Raw genomic sequence first — 15,478 nt, forward strand, 5'->3', positions numbered from 1 at the left:
TAGAAGCAGTTCAGCTGTTTACTAAGTCAGTAGAAAAGTCACTGTACAGATTTGAGGTGCAATAAGGGAGAAGGGCCCAACTGGGCCCCACCCCCATGCTAGAGAGCTCCAGTCCAGTCCAGTGCTTTAAGTGTGGTCTGCAGGTGTGCGTATCTGAGCACGTGAACTATCTGGATGGCCCAGAGCATCTACTAGGTGTGCTGCCCCCGTAGGGGGCACCAGATTCCGTGCCCAGCAGTTGGGCCTGATGAGAAGAGGCTGAGCAGCCGGGCCCTAGAAGCGGCCCAGCACTGTGGCTAACAGAGCCATACGTATGTACATGCCATTCTCGGCCTGGCGGAAGTAGGCTGCTCGGGGGTCTGAGTCCACCTCCACACTGCAAGAGAAGAAAAAAGTTACCACACAGCCCATGATGGCCTGTCCAGGACTAAGTGCCCTTCCACAGCCAGCCCCCAGCATATCCTCAATTTTGACACCGTGTCACCTTATCTCATTGACGCGGGGCATTGGGTGCATCACCACCATCTTCTTCTTGGCCCGGGTCATGATGTGTGGAGTGAGTATAAACTGGCCAAAGCACTGTGAGGCAAACAGGAGGCCCATCAGTGCCTCGGGTCAAGGGTGGCTATGAGGCCACAAGGCTGGGCTCCCCTGAGGCCCCCTCCACACCCACACAGAACTATCACAACTGAGGGGCCCCAATCAAGCTCCTGGGGCCCAGCCTTCCTGGTTGCTAGTCTGGATGCCTGGCAGCTCCAGCCCTGGCTTCTCCTCAAACTCCAGCACTCACAGCTTCATACTCCTGAGTAGAGCCAAAGCGTTCCTTCTGGATTCGAGTCATGTAGAGCACATCTGTGTCAGGCAGCGCCTCCTCAATGCTCTCAAATTCCTCCTGGAGGGTGAGGCAGAGCCAGGCTGAATGCAGTGCCAGGCTCTGCCTGTCTAACCCATGTCCCCCTTGGCCTGCCAGGACCTTACCTGCTTGGTGCCACGGGAGGCCACAAAGTCCCACACATTTGGTGGCATCCGCAGGCTGGGAGGCGCCACGTAGCGCAGGCTGACACGATACTGGGTGAGCAGGCAGGCCAGGGAATGCACTGTGCGTCCATGCTTCAGGTCCCCCACCATTGTGATCTAGCAGAGGAACCCAATCACCAACAGGGCCCCTAGACTGAGCACCCCCCATCCCATTTCAAAGCTTGCAGCCTTAGGATCAGGACGGAGGCCCTTTGATGCAGCATGCCGTGGAACAGAGAAACTACTTCCCACCGCCTCCCTCTCCACACCTTCCCCGGGCAGGCCTCCAACCCCTGCCACCACTCTCACCGTCATGCCATTGACAGTCCCAAGCTCCTCCCGGATGGTGAAGATGTCCAGTAAGGCCTGGGTGGGATGCTCTCCAACCCCATCCCCGGCATTGATCACTGGCCTCCGGCAGTGCTTGGCTGCCAGCTGTGAAAATGGGAGTAAGGAAGGAGAATTCTGTCTTCTGCATCTCAGTGGCCCCACTCCCTGGCACCATCCCACTCTTCCTGGGCCCCCTCAACTCATCTGGCCTAACCTGAGACTTGTAGTCACAGAAAATGTGAGCAGAAGGGACCTCACATCCCTGGGTCCAGTTTAGTCAATCATGTCCTGGTGCAAAGGCCAACCTCACCTCCACTGCCCCAGGCTGGGGGTGCCGAAGCACGACGACATCAGCATAGCAGCTCATGGTCTGCACTGAGTCAGCCAGGGATTCGCCCTTCTGGACAGAGGACGTGGCTTCTGAGAAGCTGAGCACAGCGCCCCCTAGTCGGGCCATGGCTGCCGCAAAGGAGCTGCTGGTCCGTGTGCTCACTTCGTAGAACATGGAGGCCATCACTTTCCCCTGGAGAGACGGCAAGAGTCAATGTGTACGTGTGTGTGTTCATCTTGGGGAATGCGCAGGCTGCTGCTTGCCTCCCCAGCTTATACAAGAGGGGAGCTGAGAGAACCCCCGACCCTCCCCATGACTGGTGTAGCCTTGCTATTTCCACCATTAGTATCACTCTGAGCTGAAGGTTCCACCTCTAAAGAGCCATTGTTAAGTGTCTGAATGAGACACTCATTCCTGAGGAGAGAAGGAAATCTCCTGGCTCTCTCTTCATGAATACATCAGCACAGAGCAAGTGACCAAATGGGTGGGCTGACGCGCTGGTGCTCAGGGCCTTGCAAGTCAGCCAAATATTGACAAGAGGAAGGCAAACATGGGAGAGGATGACCTAGAGCAGCAGGACGTTCCAGAGCAGAGGCCGAGTTACCTGCGGTGGAGGGTGTGGACTCCCAAGACGGGACCTGTGGTAGGGGAGGGAGATCCCTCTGACCACCGCACAGCCCTGCTCACAGGGGCCTGGAAACTCAGCCCACAGCCCTGACCCTGACCTTGAGGATGTCGAGGCTCCGCTCCTTCTGCACCATCATACGCAGCGTGTGTGCCACATTGAACAGGTGAGACATCTACGAAAGACTCCGAGTCAGCTGGAAAGGCAGTGGCCCCTAGAGGTCCTAGCCCCAACTTTCCAGATACTCAAAGCTCTGGGTGTCCCCTTCCTCCTTCCCCCAGGCACCTGATCCTTGGTGAACTGCTGGACGGACAGGATGTGTTGGCCCACTAATGAGTGGAGCAGGGGTGAGGTCTGGGGGTGCAGCAGGCCAGGGGTCCCCAGGTTTTGGGGTGATGCCTGTCTAGGTACTGGAGGTGGAGGGTAGCAGGTGCCATCAAGGGTTCCCAACAGCTCTGCAGTGAGGGACGGGACAGAAGAGACTGGTCAGAGGGTTCCTCCTACCCAGGTCAGATCAGAGGTCCCCGAGGTGAGCGTGTGTTGTGGGGCAGTCTCTCACCTGGCTCAGCTGCCTTCCGAGCAGACTTGTCCTTTGGCTCCTCAGCTGCAACAGGGCGACAGGACAGATGTAAGCCTGTGGTTGAGGTTTGCGAAGAGCCCCCACTTCCCCACTGGATCCCAGTGTCCGTGTTAAACCAACTCACACCACAGTAGCTATAGCAGGTTAGGGGAGGGAGGACACGTGATTTCCCATGACAGCTATTGTGTGTGAGCAGTGGTGCCCTCCCAGGGCCCTCCCAGGTGACAAAGGGATCCTAGGCAAGGGGAATGGCCAGGCTCACACCAACCAACAACCTGGATTTACCCCACTCTCTGCTGCCCTGCGGGTTCCCAGCTCCCAGGAGGAGGAACACAGCTGCCCACAACAAAAAAGGGCCTGTGAGAAGAAGCTGTGGGATGCCTACCTCATGTTGGGTGGACTGATTTAGGCAAAGGAGGGTACAGTGGATCAGACTAGGATAAAGGGATGGTGGGAAGGGCAGGGTAAGTGGACAAAGGTGAGGTGCTGGAAAGGGAGGGCCTGGACCACTCCTAGGCCACTGAACTCCTAACACCGGTCCATCCAGGACACTGTGGGAAGAGGAGCCATCCCTCCACGTCTCTATGCCCAAGTGGCCCCACCCTCCACGTCACAGGACCTCCCTTACCTGGCAGACCTGGGTCAGAGGCTCGGTGGATTCGGGGTGGCAGGTGGAAGCGGCCATCAGGAAGCCCTGGGATGCCCCGGCGGGGCCTTTCGGGTGTCTGGAGAGACATGAGCCTAGACTTTTGAAAAGTACTGACCCAACGCCTCCTCAAATTCAATCCCTCACGAAAAGCCAAAATGCCCACTGTCCACGTGGACTCCATTCTCCATCATCTCACCTCAGCTCCACCCTTCCACTACACTGTCCTCGACACAGGTAGACAAACTGGCCTCTTAGAAGTGTGTGCTAGCCCCACAACAGGCCCCCAGATATACCTCTGGTTGCGTTAATAATGGCCTTCTGTTTCTCACAGATAGCCTCCTCAACTGAGAGTTAATTTGACGTTTTGCAGTAGACAGAGAGATGGGTGGTGGAGATTTTAACTGTCAAGTGAAGAGCATTCCACCCCTCAACCACCAATCAAAATGTTTATGCTGCAGCCCTGCCCCTGGCTGCACCCACGCAATACCCACATCCTGGCCCCAAAGCAGTATGAATACCGTGGTTATCTCACTGGCAGCAGGGGCTGAGGGCGTGAGCTGGGGAACTGCCCCCTGAGGCCACTTGCGCACATCCTGTCCATAGCCTGGGGGCACCAGAACCTGCAGACAGAAGGCAGAGGCAGGTGACTGAGGAGGGAGTAGAGAGCCAGACTGGGATCCTGAAGGAGTGGAAGCCAGCAAGAAGAAAAATTGCCTTTGGGTACCCGTGCCCACCACGTACAGGGCAGCCGGAGGAGGTAGTGGGACTGCATGGATTTGCTGGGTGGGACAAAAATGGCACTGGGGAAGGTGGGGAAGGGCGTGGGGGACACAAGTACCTGCCCGTCAATATAGGCGACCTCCCCTCGTAGGACTACACGGCGGACTGTGCCCTTCACCTTCTGCCCTTCAAAGGGTGTCCAGTGGGCCTTGGAGAAGGGCATGTAGCTGGGGACTGTCCATTCATGCTCCAGATCCACCTGCCCAGAGTCACAGGGTGGGCTAGCAGAGGGCCATACCATGGAACAGATCCAAGGGTTGGACGGTCCCCACCCCAAGCCCTCATCCCCACACCTCCACATAGGTGTCCTCCTGTGGGGGCAGGTGAAAGATACGCCGAGGATTGTGGTGCAGTCGCTGCAGCAGGTCGTCCAGGCTGAGCCGGCCCTCGCTTACAGCTGTCAGCAGCAAGGGCAGCATGGTCTCGAGCCCTGGGAAGCCAGGAGGAGGCCGGGGCCTACACTTCTCCTCCAAGGTGTGGGGGGCTGAGAGAAAAAGAGGATGTTCCTCAGGACCAATGACCTCCACAGCTGGGAAGTCACATACACCACCAGGACTGCACTGTCTCACCACCAACCCTAAGGCTAATTTTTTCTGGAAATTGGAAAATAGGGAAACCAGGACTGCTGCCATCTTCTGGGGCCCACACCTTCTTCCCATATTCTCTTATTTATAATTTTACTCACTTGCTCATTCATTACTTTCCTGAATATTAATGAAGGTCTATCACACACCAGGCACCACAGAGGCTGGGGTACCCCTCAGATCAAGTCCCAGTGCTCATGGAGCCCAGAGTGCTGGCCCAGAGAGGCACATTCTGGGCCCTCTCACCGTGGTCTGAGGCGAAGCAGTCGATGACAGCCATGTTCTCCCAGAGGGCCTCTACATCCTGGCGGGAGCCAAGTTCAGGCCGGACCTCCCCCTTCCCGGGCCCCAGGCGTTCCAGATCATCGCGGCTCAGGAACAGATGGTGGGGTGCCACCTCGCAGGTCACTGGCAGCCCCCGTGCCTTTGCAGCTTTAATCAGCAGGATCTGCGGGGAGCACAGGTAGAGGTAGAGGAGGCCTCCCTCTACGCCCTGCCCTACAAAGTCCCTGCAGCCAACCATTCCTCTAGGAGAGTTACGAGGCAGACATGCTGACGGTGCTGGCTCCAGGCTTTCCCTGACCCTCTCTTGCTCCCAAGGACTACCCTGACCTCTTGTGCTACTGGGAAAGCATTGGGGCGCTGGGACCTCTGGTGTTCTCTCACCTCCTCCTTCCGTGCCACGTGACATATGTGCACTGAGCGCTGGGTCAGTTGAGCCACCATAAGGATGGCGGCAACAGTCTGCCGCTCCGCATGGGCCACAATGGGGAGGTGCGATGGCCAGGTCTCGAAGTGCTAGGGGCAGGAAGAACTCTCAGGGAGTGGACAGAGCCTTTGATTCTCTGTGCTCATCAGAGCCCAGAGTCCTCATGGGGCTCTCCTGACTCCTCACTGCCGGCAACCCACTCTGTGGGGCCCTCAAGCCAGGAAGCATGGTGTGGCTGCCTCCTCCCACATGCCCACTCCCTACCTCCATCCACTGGGCCACACTGTCCAGCCGCAGCTCCGAGAAGGTCTCATTGAGGTACAGTTTCAGCCCTGCAGCAGACCCAGCCACAGCGCTCAGGGTCCCTGCATTTTCTGATGAGGCTCCGAGGAATAAGGCAAAGTCACAGCGGGCACCAGCCTCTGCTAGCTGGAGAATACATAGGAGATAAGGCCCATCAGCATCCATGCCAGCCTGGCACCAGTGGCATGGGCCCCTCGGGAAGGACAGAGGGAGTAGGGCTCAGGGAAGCAGGGGAGGTTGGTGGGGGCATGTAGGTCACATGAAGCAGGAAGGCAAGGGCTCACCTTCTGGGCCAGGGCCAGAGCAGGGGCATCAATGATGGGGGGCCGGGTGTTAGGCATGGCACACACCATAGTGACACCCCCAGCCAGGGCAGCAGCTGTGCCTGAGGCAAAGTCCTCCTTGTGTGTCCCACCTGGTTCCCGCAGGTGCACATGGACATCAATTAGTCCTGGGAGAACATGGAGATGGTAAGATTAGAGGAAGATTCAGAGATGCGAAGGGTATCAAGGAGATGAACTGGGGTGGCAGGAAAATTCACAGCAACTAATAAAAATAAGAAGTGGCAAGGTTCCTCAGTCAAGGGCACTGTGGATCGAGAAACAGAAGAGCTCAGAGTGAGAAAGATTCTGGGGCCTGCACACTCTATAGAGTCCAGGGCAGGGAGTGGGGCCCACAGCCATCATCTATCATACCCAGGATCTCTATGCCAGCTGCTACTAGTGTCCAGAAGCCAGGTTCTCCCAAGAGATACACTTACCAGGTAGCCGCACAAGCTTTTGGGAGGTCATGCAATCAACGTGCACCTTCAAAGGAGGGGCTGCCCCGATCTGGCCTAGGGCCTGCAGGTGAAAACCATGGTCAGACCTGATTTAAGGGCATCCTGGGAGTTGTAGGTAGGGACTGGGTTTTCCCATAAACCAGGCTCCTACCTCTCTATACACACTTCTCTCTGTGGCCACAAAGCTTGATTATTAGCAGGGCTGCTTCATACTGCGATTTCCCACCCCCTTGACACATTCACTTCTCCCTCCTCCTCCATTAACACTGGCTGTCTTCTTCCCAGCACCTAGGTCTTGGTTACCTCCACAAACAGTTTGGTGCACTTGATATCGATGATGAGGGGCACGGAGAAGTCAGCAGCCAGGCGCCGGGTGCGGTAGCCCTTGGTGACAAAGGAAGAGAGACGCCGGCCCCCGGCCCCACGCATTGACAGGTTAATCACTAGCTCGAAGTGATTCTCTGCCAGCTGGTCCAAGATGCTTCGCTGTGGTGGGCACTCACCATCCACTGCCTCGTCAAAGTGCCAGTCCACAGCTGTTACCTGTGGCCCAGAGACAAGGTCAGGGTCAACCTGAGCTTGGCTGGTATAAGGAAGGCAGCTTGAAGGGAGGAGAGGTGGCCCAGGAGTGCATGAGGAGACTGAGGACCGACAGGGTGGGGACCAGAGCTGCCTCTATTTGCAACTGGCAAAGTATATTTCTTGACAAGAAACATATCTACATTATGGTTACTAAGGACTCTGCAGAAGGAGCCTACACACGCGTACATATAGAAACAAAATTCTGGAAGGAAATATACCGGAACGGTAACAATGGTGAAGAGACTGTAAGGGATTTTTTTCTTTCTTCTTTTCTGTATATTCTACTTGCTCTACGTGGAATATACGTGATTTATACAATAGCAATAAAAGCAAGGGAAAAGGGAGAGAATTCTCTGGTGCTTTCACAGCCATGAAGGCGGGGTGGTGTGGGGTCGGTCTGGGGAGCCCCGGTACCTTGACGCCGTGCTCGTTGTAGTAGTCAGCGGTGCCCAGACTGGCGTAGAGGCTGTAGCCCAGGCTCTCCAGCAGCCGCACAGTTGGGAGCAGCTCGCTCTTGTTCTGAACCAAGCAGAAGGAGGATGAGATGTGTTTCTCTCATCTCCTGCTTCAAGGTCAGCCCTGGCCCCGAGAGCCAAGGCCATCTGCCCCCACCTCCCAGCCCCCGGCTTCTGTACCTTATAGCTGCCAATGGTCAGCAAGATGTTCTTCTTGGGGATCTTAAAGCCAGTGCTGAGCATGGCCTTGAGGTAGGCCTCGCAACGGCTCTCCCCAAAGCAGGCCACTTCCCCAGTACTGGTCATCTCCACACCCAACACCACATCAGCACCCGCCAAGCGGGAGAATGAGAACTGGGGCACCTGAGGGAGCAGGATGTGAGAGAGGCCCAGGCAGATGGGGCCCACCTCCCCTCACCAGGAGAGGCAGGCACGGTCCCCTCCTTGGTCTCCTCCAAACAGGAGGGTGAGCCTCCCCGCTGCTGCCCTACATGTGCCCTACACCAGTCAGTCAGCTGCTTCCTAGACACACTCCGGGTCACCCCTCAGCTTCCACCAGGCTATTCCTTGGCCTTGGAATACTTCCTCAACAAGCTCTGCAAACCAAACATCCTGACCATCCTCCGAGGCTCAGTGCACATACCAACTCCTCTCTCAAGCTTTCCCAGGTCACTCCTTTTGGAATTGGCATCTCCCATCTGTGAACTCCTTTAGCATTTTGTTTACATCTTTACTATGTGGTTTGTCAGACTGCTCTATAAACAAGCTGTTTGGGATCCAACTTCTCTTGTCTCCTGTTACTAGAGCGGAAGCTCCTAAGGGACAGAGACTATCTGGTCACCCTCATGGCCCAGCGATGCTCTGCCTACAGTAAGTGCTCGGTTTACGTGTTGACTGACATAGAATATGTGGGGTAAGTGAACTCTCTTGCACTACTTGTCTCCCCGCTTCTCACTCCTAACCCGGGGTTTCACTCCTCCGTACCTTTACCCCCACGACTCCAGAGCCAGTCATGAGCCCCACAGGTTCCACTTTTTCGCCCATGATGACCCGTGTGGCCAAGGCTACTAGGTCCACGCCTAGTGTCTTGGAGACGAAGGGGAAGGAGCGAGAGACACGCACATTGCATTCAATAACTTTCAGCTGGTCGTCCTGGGGCAGAGAGGGATTGGTCAGGCCTTCCGCAGGCTGGGCTTGCTGCCACTACTCCACTGACCCTGACTCTTCCCCTCACTCACCATTCTGTGGGTAATCGGCCCGGGACAGGGGTCAGGGTGACTTACTGTCACAAAGCCTGACAACAACGTGGGCCCTAGCCGTGACCCTTTCCCTCCAGCTGTCCTGCCTATTCTGATGAGGGCAGGAGACAGAGCAGGGATCCCTGGCGCTGTGGCCCTCTAGTCCCTTCCTTTAGCCCCCTCTTACTACCTTGGCAATGAGCTGCAGATTGAAGGGTCCCGTGACCTGCAGCTCCTGGCCCACAGCATGCACAATGGCTTTGATCCGCTCCAGGGTTTTGGCAGTGATGTCTTGTGGTGGGGTCACCAGTGTGGCATCGCCTGAATGCACACCTGCATTCTCCACATGCTCAGAGATGGCAATGGCTGCTACCACGCCATCAGAGGCCACAGCATCCACATCAATCTCCTAGTGGGGGCACACAGGGCAATGGGCAAGGGCCATCTTCCTTTCCCACTTGCCTCAGGATGTCCCTTCCTTGAGAAGCCCTGGCACAATCCATCCTTCCCAGCCCCCTGTGCCTACAAATTTCTGCAGGACCAGAGAGGGAAGTCTCTAAGGCTGGAAGCCTGCCCTCGGAGACTTGTCTGCAGCCTCCTACCTTGGCCTCCTGGATGAACTTGGAGATGACCACAGGGTGCTCCTTGGAGACGGCGGCTGCGCTGCTCAGGAAGCGCTCCAGGTCCCCGTCGGTGTAGGCCACATTCATAGCAGCACCACTCAGCACATAGGAGGGGCGTACCACGCAAGGGTACCCCACTGTTTGGCAGAACTGGCGAGCAGACTAAGGGTGCAGGGAGCTTAGCTGGGTTGGTCACACACCCCTGACATCATCTAGCCTCCAGCCCCCACCAGGTTCCAGCTCACCTCTAGGTCACTGAGCTCCCTCCACTGAGGCTGGCTGATACCAATGGTGTCAAGGAGCCGGGAGAACTTGAAACGGTTCTCAGCTGAGTCGATGGATTCAGGGGAGGTGCCCAGTATCCGGCACTGTTGCCGATGCAAAGCCATGGCCATGTTGTTAGGCAGCTGGCCACCCATGGACAGGATCACGCCTTCAGGGTTCTCCAGCTCATAGATGTCCATCACCACCTACAGTGCAGGAGGAGACAAATGGCGGTAACAAGCGGGGTCAGGGATCTGAACCCTCTTGCTCATTGCTCCTCACCCTCCACCCACTTCCCCTCAAATCCCACAAGTTCCAAAGAATCTTAGGTCAGTAGCCACTCCCACTTGGCCCTGGCCACCTAGGCTAATGGGTAGCCTTCATCCCTCTCACCTCAAAAGAGATCTCATCAAAGTAGAGTCGGTCGCACATGTCATAGTCGGTGCTGACTGTCTCTGGGTTGTAGTTCACCATGATGGTCTTATACCCCATCTGCAATAGGGAGGGGAATGATATTTAGCAATTAGGTGGGAGGAGGAACATGGAGAAACTAAGCCAAAGCCCCTACTTCAGAGAGTACCACCTCAGCTTCCTCTGAAATAGCTGTACAGGACACCTGCCTTGGGAAGGAAGTAGGACCAGCACTGTACATATCTGAGAAGTAGGTACAAAGTGTTGGAGAGGAGATACATGCCCCATGTGGGGCACAAGATGGCCTAAGGGGACCCCCCCAACCCAAAGCTCTATGACAGATGTAAGGTGCAGCAACTAATAGAAAGTTCAAGAATTAAGTGTGGGTGGAAGGCAAATGCTGGAGCTGAATAGAACAGTAGAGAAAACGGTATGAAAGACTAGCTCTTAGACCTTTCGGAGCTGCTGGATGCAGCCCACAGCACACCAGTCAAACTCAACGCTGGAGCCGATACGGTAGACACCAGAGCCAAGGACCAGGACATGAGGCGTTCGAAAGGTGAGGTCATGGCTGGTGCCCCAGTATGTTAGGTACAAATAATTTGTCTGGGCTGGCCACTCAGCTGCAACTGTGTCAATCTGTTTCACCGCTGGGCAGATCCCTAGTTCCTGACGCAGCTTGCGAACAGCCAGCTCTGTGCTAAAGGAGAAGAAGGGTCAGAAACATAGACCCTGGGAGTGGAGTACGGACTGAGTAGAGGGGTGAGATCCCAGGGCAGGGATCAAAGAGGAAATATCCCGGGGACGAAGGTCAGAAGCCCCCAAAGCTCCTGATCCTGTCCCTCCCTTCCGAGGGCCCCTCACTGGTATAAAGGTTCTCTGCCCCACGTTTCTCAGCCCGAGGCCCTCACTGCCATCTCTGACCTCAGAACCGCAAGGGCAATCTGCTTGTCTGAGAAGCCAAGGCGCTTGGCCTGGTGCAGCAGGTCTTGGGGCAAAGGCTGTCCACGATGTTGTTCCAGCAGCTGGGTGTGTGCTATGATCCGCTGCATTCGGTGCAGGAACCACCGATCGATGCGTGTGAGTTCGTACAGGCGCTCCACTGAGTAGCCAGCCCACAGAGCAGCTGCCACCACGAAGATCCGCTTATCTGTTGGAGTCTCCAACTCCTAATGGGGAGAGGGCAGACAGATGGATATGGAAGGACTGTGCAGAGGTGGATGCCAGAATGTTAAGCAAAACATTCCCAATCTACTTTTAGTGCCTCAAAAATCCTGACAGCAAGAGTGCTACTGTCTTAGGAGAGAAACTAGAGACCAGAGAAGAGGCTCTGCAACTGCAAGACCCTGGATAGAAATCCTGGCTCTGCCCCTTGCTGGCTGTGCGGCTTTGAGTAAGTTCCACAACCTCTCTAAGCCTCAACCTCCTCATCTGTAGAAACAAGTCTAATAATACGTCCTCATATAATGATAAATGAGATGAAATCATGAAATTCTCAGCAAAGTGAAAACACAGCAAAGGTCTAATAATGATCACTGCTGGTACTACAGGTAACAAGCTCATGGGCCACGGACAGAGAGAAGCAGGTCCATTTTAGGGGTGTTGCCAGGGGGAGGGAAGCCACTTACCATATCGCTGACTGGCTTTACCGTGTGATCGAAGCCCGCACAGTTCTCATCCACCATGCGCAGAGCCTTCTGGAAGGCCTCCTCAAAAGAACGCCCAATGCCCATGACTTCACCTGGAGGAATAGGACGTAGGAACTGAATGCCTGGGGACTGGGGGCCCACGGGGTAGGGGGAGGTGGCGGCTGCGGGAGGGAGCGCCCAGAATGTCTATGGTTTACAGCCAAGCCTCCAGAAGGTTCTCAGGGCAAGTCCCATAGTGGTGGGATTTATGGTGTTTCATTATTGAGAAATCTCAAACTTGCAGCTCTTCTTCCTACCATTTTCATGTTTTATTAGTGAATATGGAATTACAATGCGTAAAATGGGCACGTGGGTACTGAAACATCCACTTGTGATGGGATATTGGCCCATCACAGTGGCCCAACCACTGGTGGGTCTCCAGTTATCTGGGTTGCTTTACTCATACTGTGATGACACCATCTGGGGTCTGTCTCATCCTTTAAAACTTTTAAGAAGTCTGGATAACAGGAAGATGATCTCACTACTCTTCGAATCCAGCCAGAGCTAACCACATTTACAACTGTCATTTTAGAGTATTTCTTTCTGGACATTTTTCAGATGTATGTTTTATATATGATTATAGTGTACAAACAAGTTCTATCCTGCATTTTCCCTCATCATAAGCATGTTCCCACATTGCTATGTGACACTGCCAGCAGTTTAATTCCTGTATGACTATCATAATTTAACTGCTCACTTACTGAAGGACATTTAAAGTGTTCATCGTTCTAAGTGAGGCCGTGATGTTTTCTGTGCTTTGGATTATCTCCTTAGGATAAATTTTCAGAAGTGCAGGGGCAATGAGTAAGACAAATTTTCTGGCCCTTGATAACTATTAATTGCTTTGTGGAAGTTTCTGCTTTACAAAGTATAAGTCCAACCAACTTTCTACGAAGTATGTATAGTCATTTTAAACAACTTTTACTAATAAGCAAAAGTACTGTTTTATTTTAACTAGATTTCCGTTTATTAATAAGAGGAAATTTCCTCCCCCCGACCAGGTTTGCTTATTGATTTCCTCTTCTGCAAAGTTTTGTTCACATCCTCTGACAATTTACCCTAGGGTCTCCAAGTATTTCTTGCCAATTGTATTTTTCTATTTACAATCCTAATAGTTGCTTCTTTAAAAAATTTTTCGAGGGGCCAGCCCAGTGGCGTACCGGTTAAATTCATGCACTCTACTTTGGCAGCCCGGGGTCTGCCGGTTCGGATCCCGGAAGGGGACTCACACACCACTCATCAAGCCATGCTGTGGCAGCATCCCACACACAAGACAGATGAAGACTGCCACAGATGTTAACTCAACAACAATCTTCCTCAAGCAAAAAGAAGAAGATTGGTAACAGATGTTAGCTCAGGGCCAAACTTCCTCACCAGAAAAAAAAAAAATTTTTTTTCCAAAAAACCAAGATGCTAATAGTAGTGTTAAGAAAGTGGATTATGAATGATTTTATTCAATTCCTTTATAAGGTGGTTATATTACAAAAGTTTTTATTTTGGGTAAAATAAAAACATGCATGCCTAGAAAAATTCTGGACTCATATAAATACACCCAAATTAACCTCTGTGTGACAAGACTACTAGTGATTATCCTTCTTCAGTTAAACTGTCCTTTCTAATCTGTCAATGATTCATGTATCTTACTTTATAATAAAAGTTAAAAAAAGTTACCCAACAAAATCATATTCTAAGGTGGCTTGAATAGACGTAAATATTTAAATGTCTCATCTAGGAATCAATCTTTGTCCTATTTTCAAGCCACTGCTTTTAGCCACTATTTAATCATGGCTTCATTCCCATGTTTATTATAATTTTCATATAACAGAAACTAATCTCCAGAAGGAACAACTTGGCAGTCTTTTTTAAGATTTCTAAAAATTCTGAAATAATATCTGAGCTTAGAGTTACTTATTTAAAGGCTACTAATGCTCTTAATGGAAATCTGGAGCACAATGAAATGCCCTTATCCTTAGCAGGGGGCATTTTGGTACATGTGCATGCTTGTTTTGCTCAAAATGTTTCAGAGGACAGTCTAAGGCAACCTGAAAGGGATGCTATAGGGAAGCACATTCACTCAGTTCCAGCACACTCTACCACTGCTTGGAGGCTGTTTATTTACCCATTCACTTTTCAGGACAAAATTTCTGTTTTTATGAAAAAAGTCTCTGATGTCCTGATCTGATCTTAAACATTGTGTTAAAAAAAAAAATGTCGTTTAGTGACCAGGCAAAAAGTGCCCAGAGGGGGAGATATGCTAAGAATGGCTGCCACTGTGCTGACTTGGATTTCGACAGTTCACGGGAAAACAGCAGTCATCGTTTCCCTGAAACATCAGTATTTAAACAAGCATGGAAAACAAAATGTCACCGGCGTGAATACCTAATAATGAGGCCATGGGCAAAACGCCATGAAACGCTGTGGTGCCATTTCACAGAACTGTCTCACCGACGACAGGCAATGTAGGGTAACAGGAACACGCAACTAGGGACCAGGTCTAGCTTTCAGTTCTTGGCTCTGCCCTCTACTCAGCCGTGACATTTTCCTTCTGTAAGCACCTCAGTTTGCTCATTTGTAAAATGAGAAGATGAGACAGTCTGATGGGTACCACCCCATTCCAGAGATTCTGACATGCCATCAGGAAGTGGAGGTGGCATGTCTATTCTGACATAGTTTCCAGATGCCTTTGAGCCCCACTCCTGATGAGGACTACTATCTCAGTTTGAAATGTCCCTATTCTGAGAACTGCGTTCCCATGAATTCAGCTGCTAATATAGAAGCTGAAAGGCCATGCCAGGGAACTAACTCTATAACATCCTAGATTCTTGAGATGGGTGGGACCCCGTGGGTGATCTAGGGAGAGGTCTCTTGGGGCATGTCTCTCTCACCAACGCTCTTCATGCAGCTGCCAATCTTTGTGCTGACACGGAGGAACTTGCTGAGGTCCCAGCGAGGAATCTTCACCACACAATAATCCAGGCTGGGTTCAAAGGCTGCTGTTCCTCCTGTCACTGAGTTACTGGGAGCCATCAGGTAAGAGTGGCAAAAGGACAGAGCAGCAGATGTAAAGGGGGAGCTTCCAGATAGCTCTCTCCACCCCCACACATCCAGGTCAACGTCCTTTTCGTATTCCCCATCCCATGAACATTTTCTTCAGCTCCCCATGCCCTTGCCTCCCTGATCTCTCCCCAACCCTTATACCTGAGCTCAGGCAGAGGGATGCCCAAAGCCAGCTTGGCTGCCACATAGGCCAGTGGATAGCCTGTGGCTTTACTGGCCAGGGCAGAGCTGCGGGAGAGCCTGGCATTCACTTCGATGATGTAATACTAAAAAGAGACCAGAGAAAGAGTCACCAGGTAACTGGCCAAGAAAGCTCACCTAGGAGAGGTCTCAGAAAGGCAAGAAAATAAAGCTCCCCCTGAAGGGATGGAGAGCAAAATTGCCCCCTCGTCCCTATGACCCAACCCTACCAAAGACAATCCCAGCTTCTGCTCAAGTGTCTTTGGGGCCTAAAGGCCTCTCAGCCTTGAG

The 15,478-nt window shown here is 52.9% G+C and overlaps 1 protein-coding gene across 4 annotated transcripts in view; it reads right to left on the reverse strand.

The window, feature by feature from the left end:
* CAD (carbamoyl-phosphate synthetase 2, aspartate transcarbamylase, and dihydroorotase) overlaps positions 1-15,478 on the reverse strand; it is a 23,247-nt gene continuing 7,769 nt past the window's right edge. For 2 of the 4 annotated variants that reach the window (XM_046662640.1, XM_046662638.1), the window contains exons 14-45: positions 15,149-15,273; positions 14,836-14,966; positions 11,891-12,003; positions 11,187-11,431; positions 10,716-10,962; positions 10,245-10,343; positions 9,833-10,057; positions 9,567-9,749; positions 9,155-9,373; positions 8,711-8,878; positions 7,907-8,089; positions 7,686-7,790; positions 6,993-7,232; positions 6,669-6,750; positions 6,193-6,359; positions 5,870-6,034; positions 5,563-5,694; positions 5,143-5,344; positions 4,606-4,796; positions 4,371-4,511; positions 4,051-4,152; positions 3,512-3,608; positions 3,169-3,219; positions 2,863-2,907; positions 2,589-2,758; positions 2,404-2,478; positions 1,658-1,870; positions 1,327-1,452; positions 979-1,134; positions 791-892; positions 485-579; positions 1-376 (exon numbers count right to left, since the gene is read on the reverse strand). In XM_046662640.1, coding sequence (XP_046518596.1) covers positions 274-376; positions 485-579; positions 791-892; positions 979-1,134; positions 1,327-1,452; positions 1,658-1,870; positions 2,404-2,478; positions 2,589-2,758; positions 2,863-2,907; positions 3,169-3,219; positions 3,512-3,608; positions 4,051-4,152; positions 4,371-4,511; positions 4,606-4,796; positions 5,143-5,344; positions 5,563-5,694; positions 5,870-6,034; positions 6,193-6,359; positions 6,669-6,750; positions 6,993-7,232; positions 7,686-7,790; positions 7,907-8,089; positions 8,711-8,878; positions 9,155-9,373; positions 9,567-9,749; positions 9,833-10,057; positions 10,245-10,343; positions 10,716-10,962; positions 11,187-11,431; positions 11,891-12,003; positions 14,836-14,966; positions 15,149-15,273 — 4,698 coding nt within the window. In that variant the 3' untranslated portion in view covers positions 1-273. The remainder of the gene's footprint in view (positions 377-484; positions 580-790; positions 893-978; positions 1,135-1,326; positions 1,453-1,657; positions 1,871-2,403; positions 2,479-2,588; positions 2,759-2,862; positions 2,908-3,168; positions 3,220-3,511; positions 3,609-4,050; positions 4,153-4,370; positions 4,512-4,605; positions 4,797-5,142; positions 5,345-5,562; positions 5,695-5,869; positions 6,035-6,192; positions 6,360-6,668; positions 6,751-6,992; positions 7,233-7,685; positions 7,791-7,906; positions 8,090-8,710; positions 8,879-9,154; positions 9,374-9,566; positions 9,750-9,832; positions 10,058-10,244; positions 10,344-10,715; positions 10,963-11,186; positions 11,432-11,890; positions 12,004-14,835; positions 14,967-15,148; positions 15,274-15,478) is intronic. The other 2 variants (XM_046662641.1, XM_046662639.1) reach the window with 2 other exon arrangements.

Source organism: Equus quagga, chromosome 5 (assembly GCF_021613505.1).
Source record: "Equus quagga isolate Etosha38 chromosome 5, UCLA_HA_Equagga_1.0, whole genome shotgun sequence".
Lineage (NCBI taxonomy): Eukaryota > Metazoa > Chordata > Mammalia > Perissodactyla > Equidae > Equus > Equus quagga.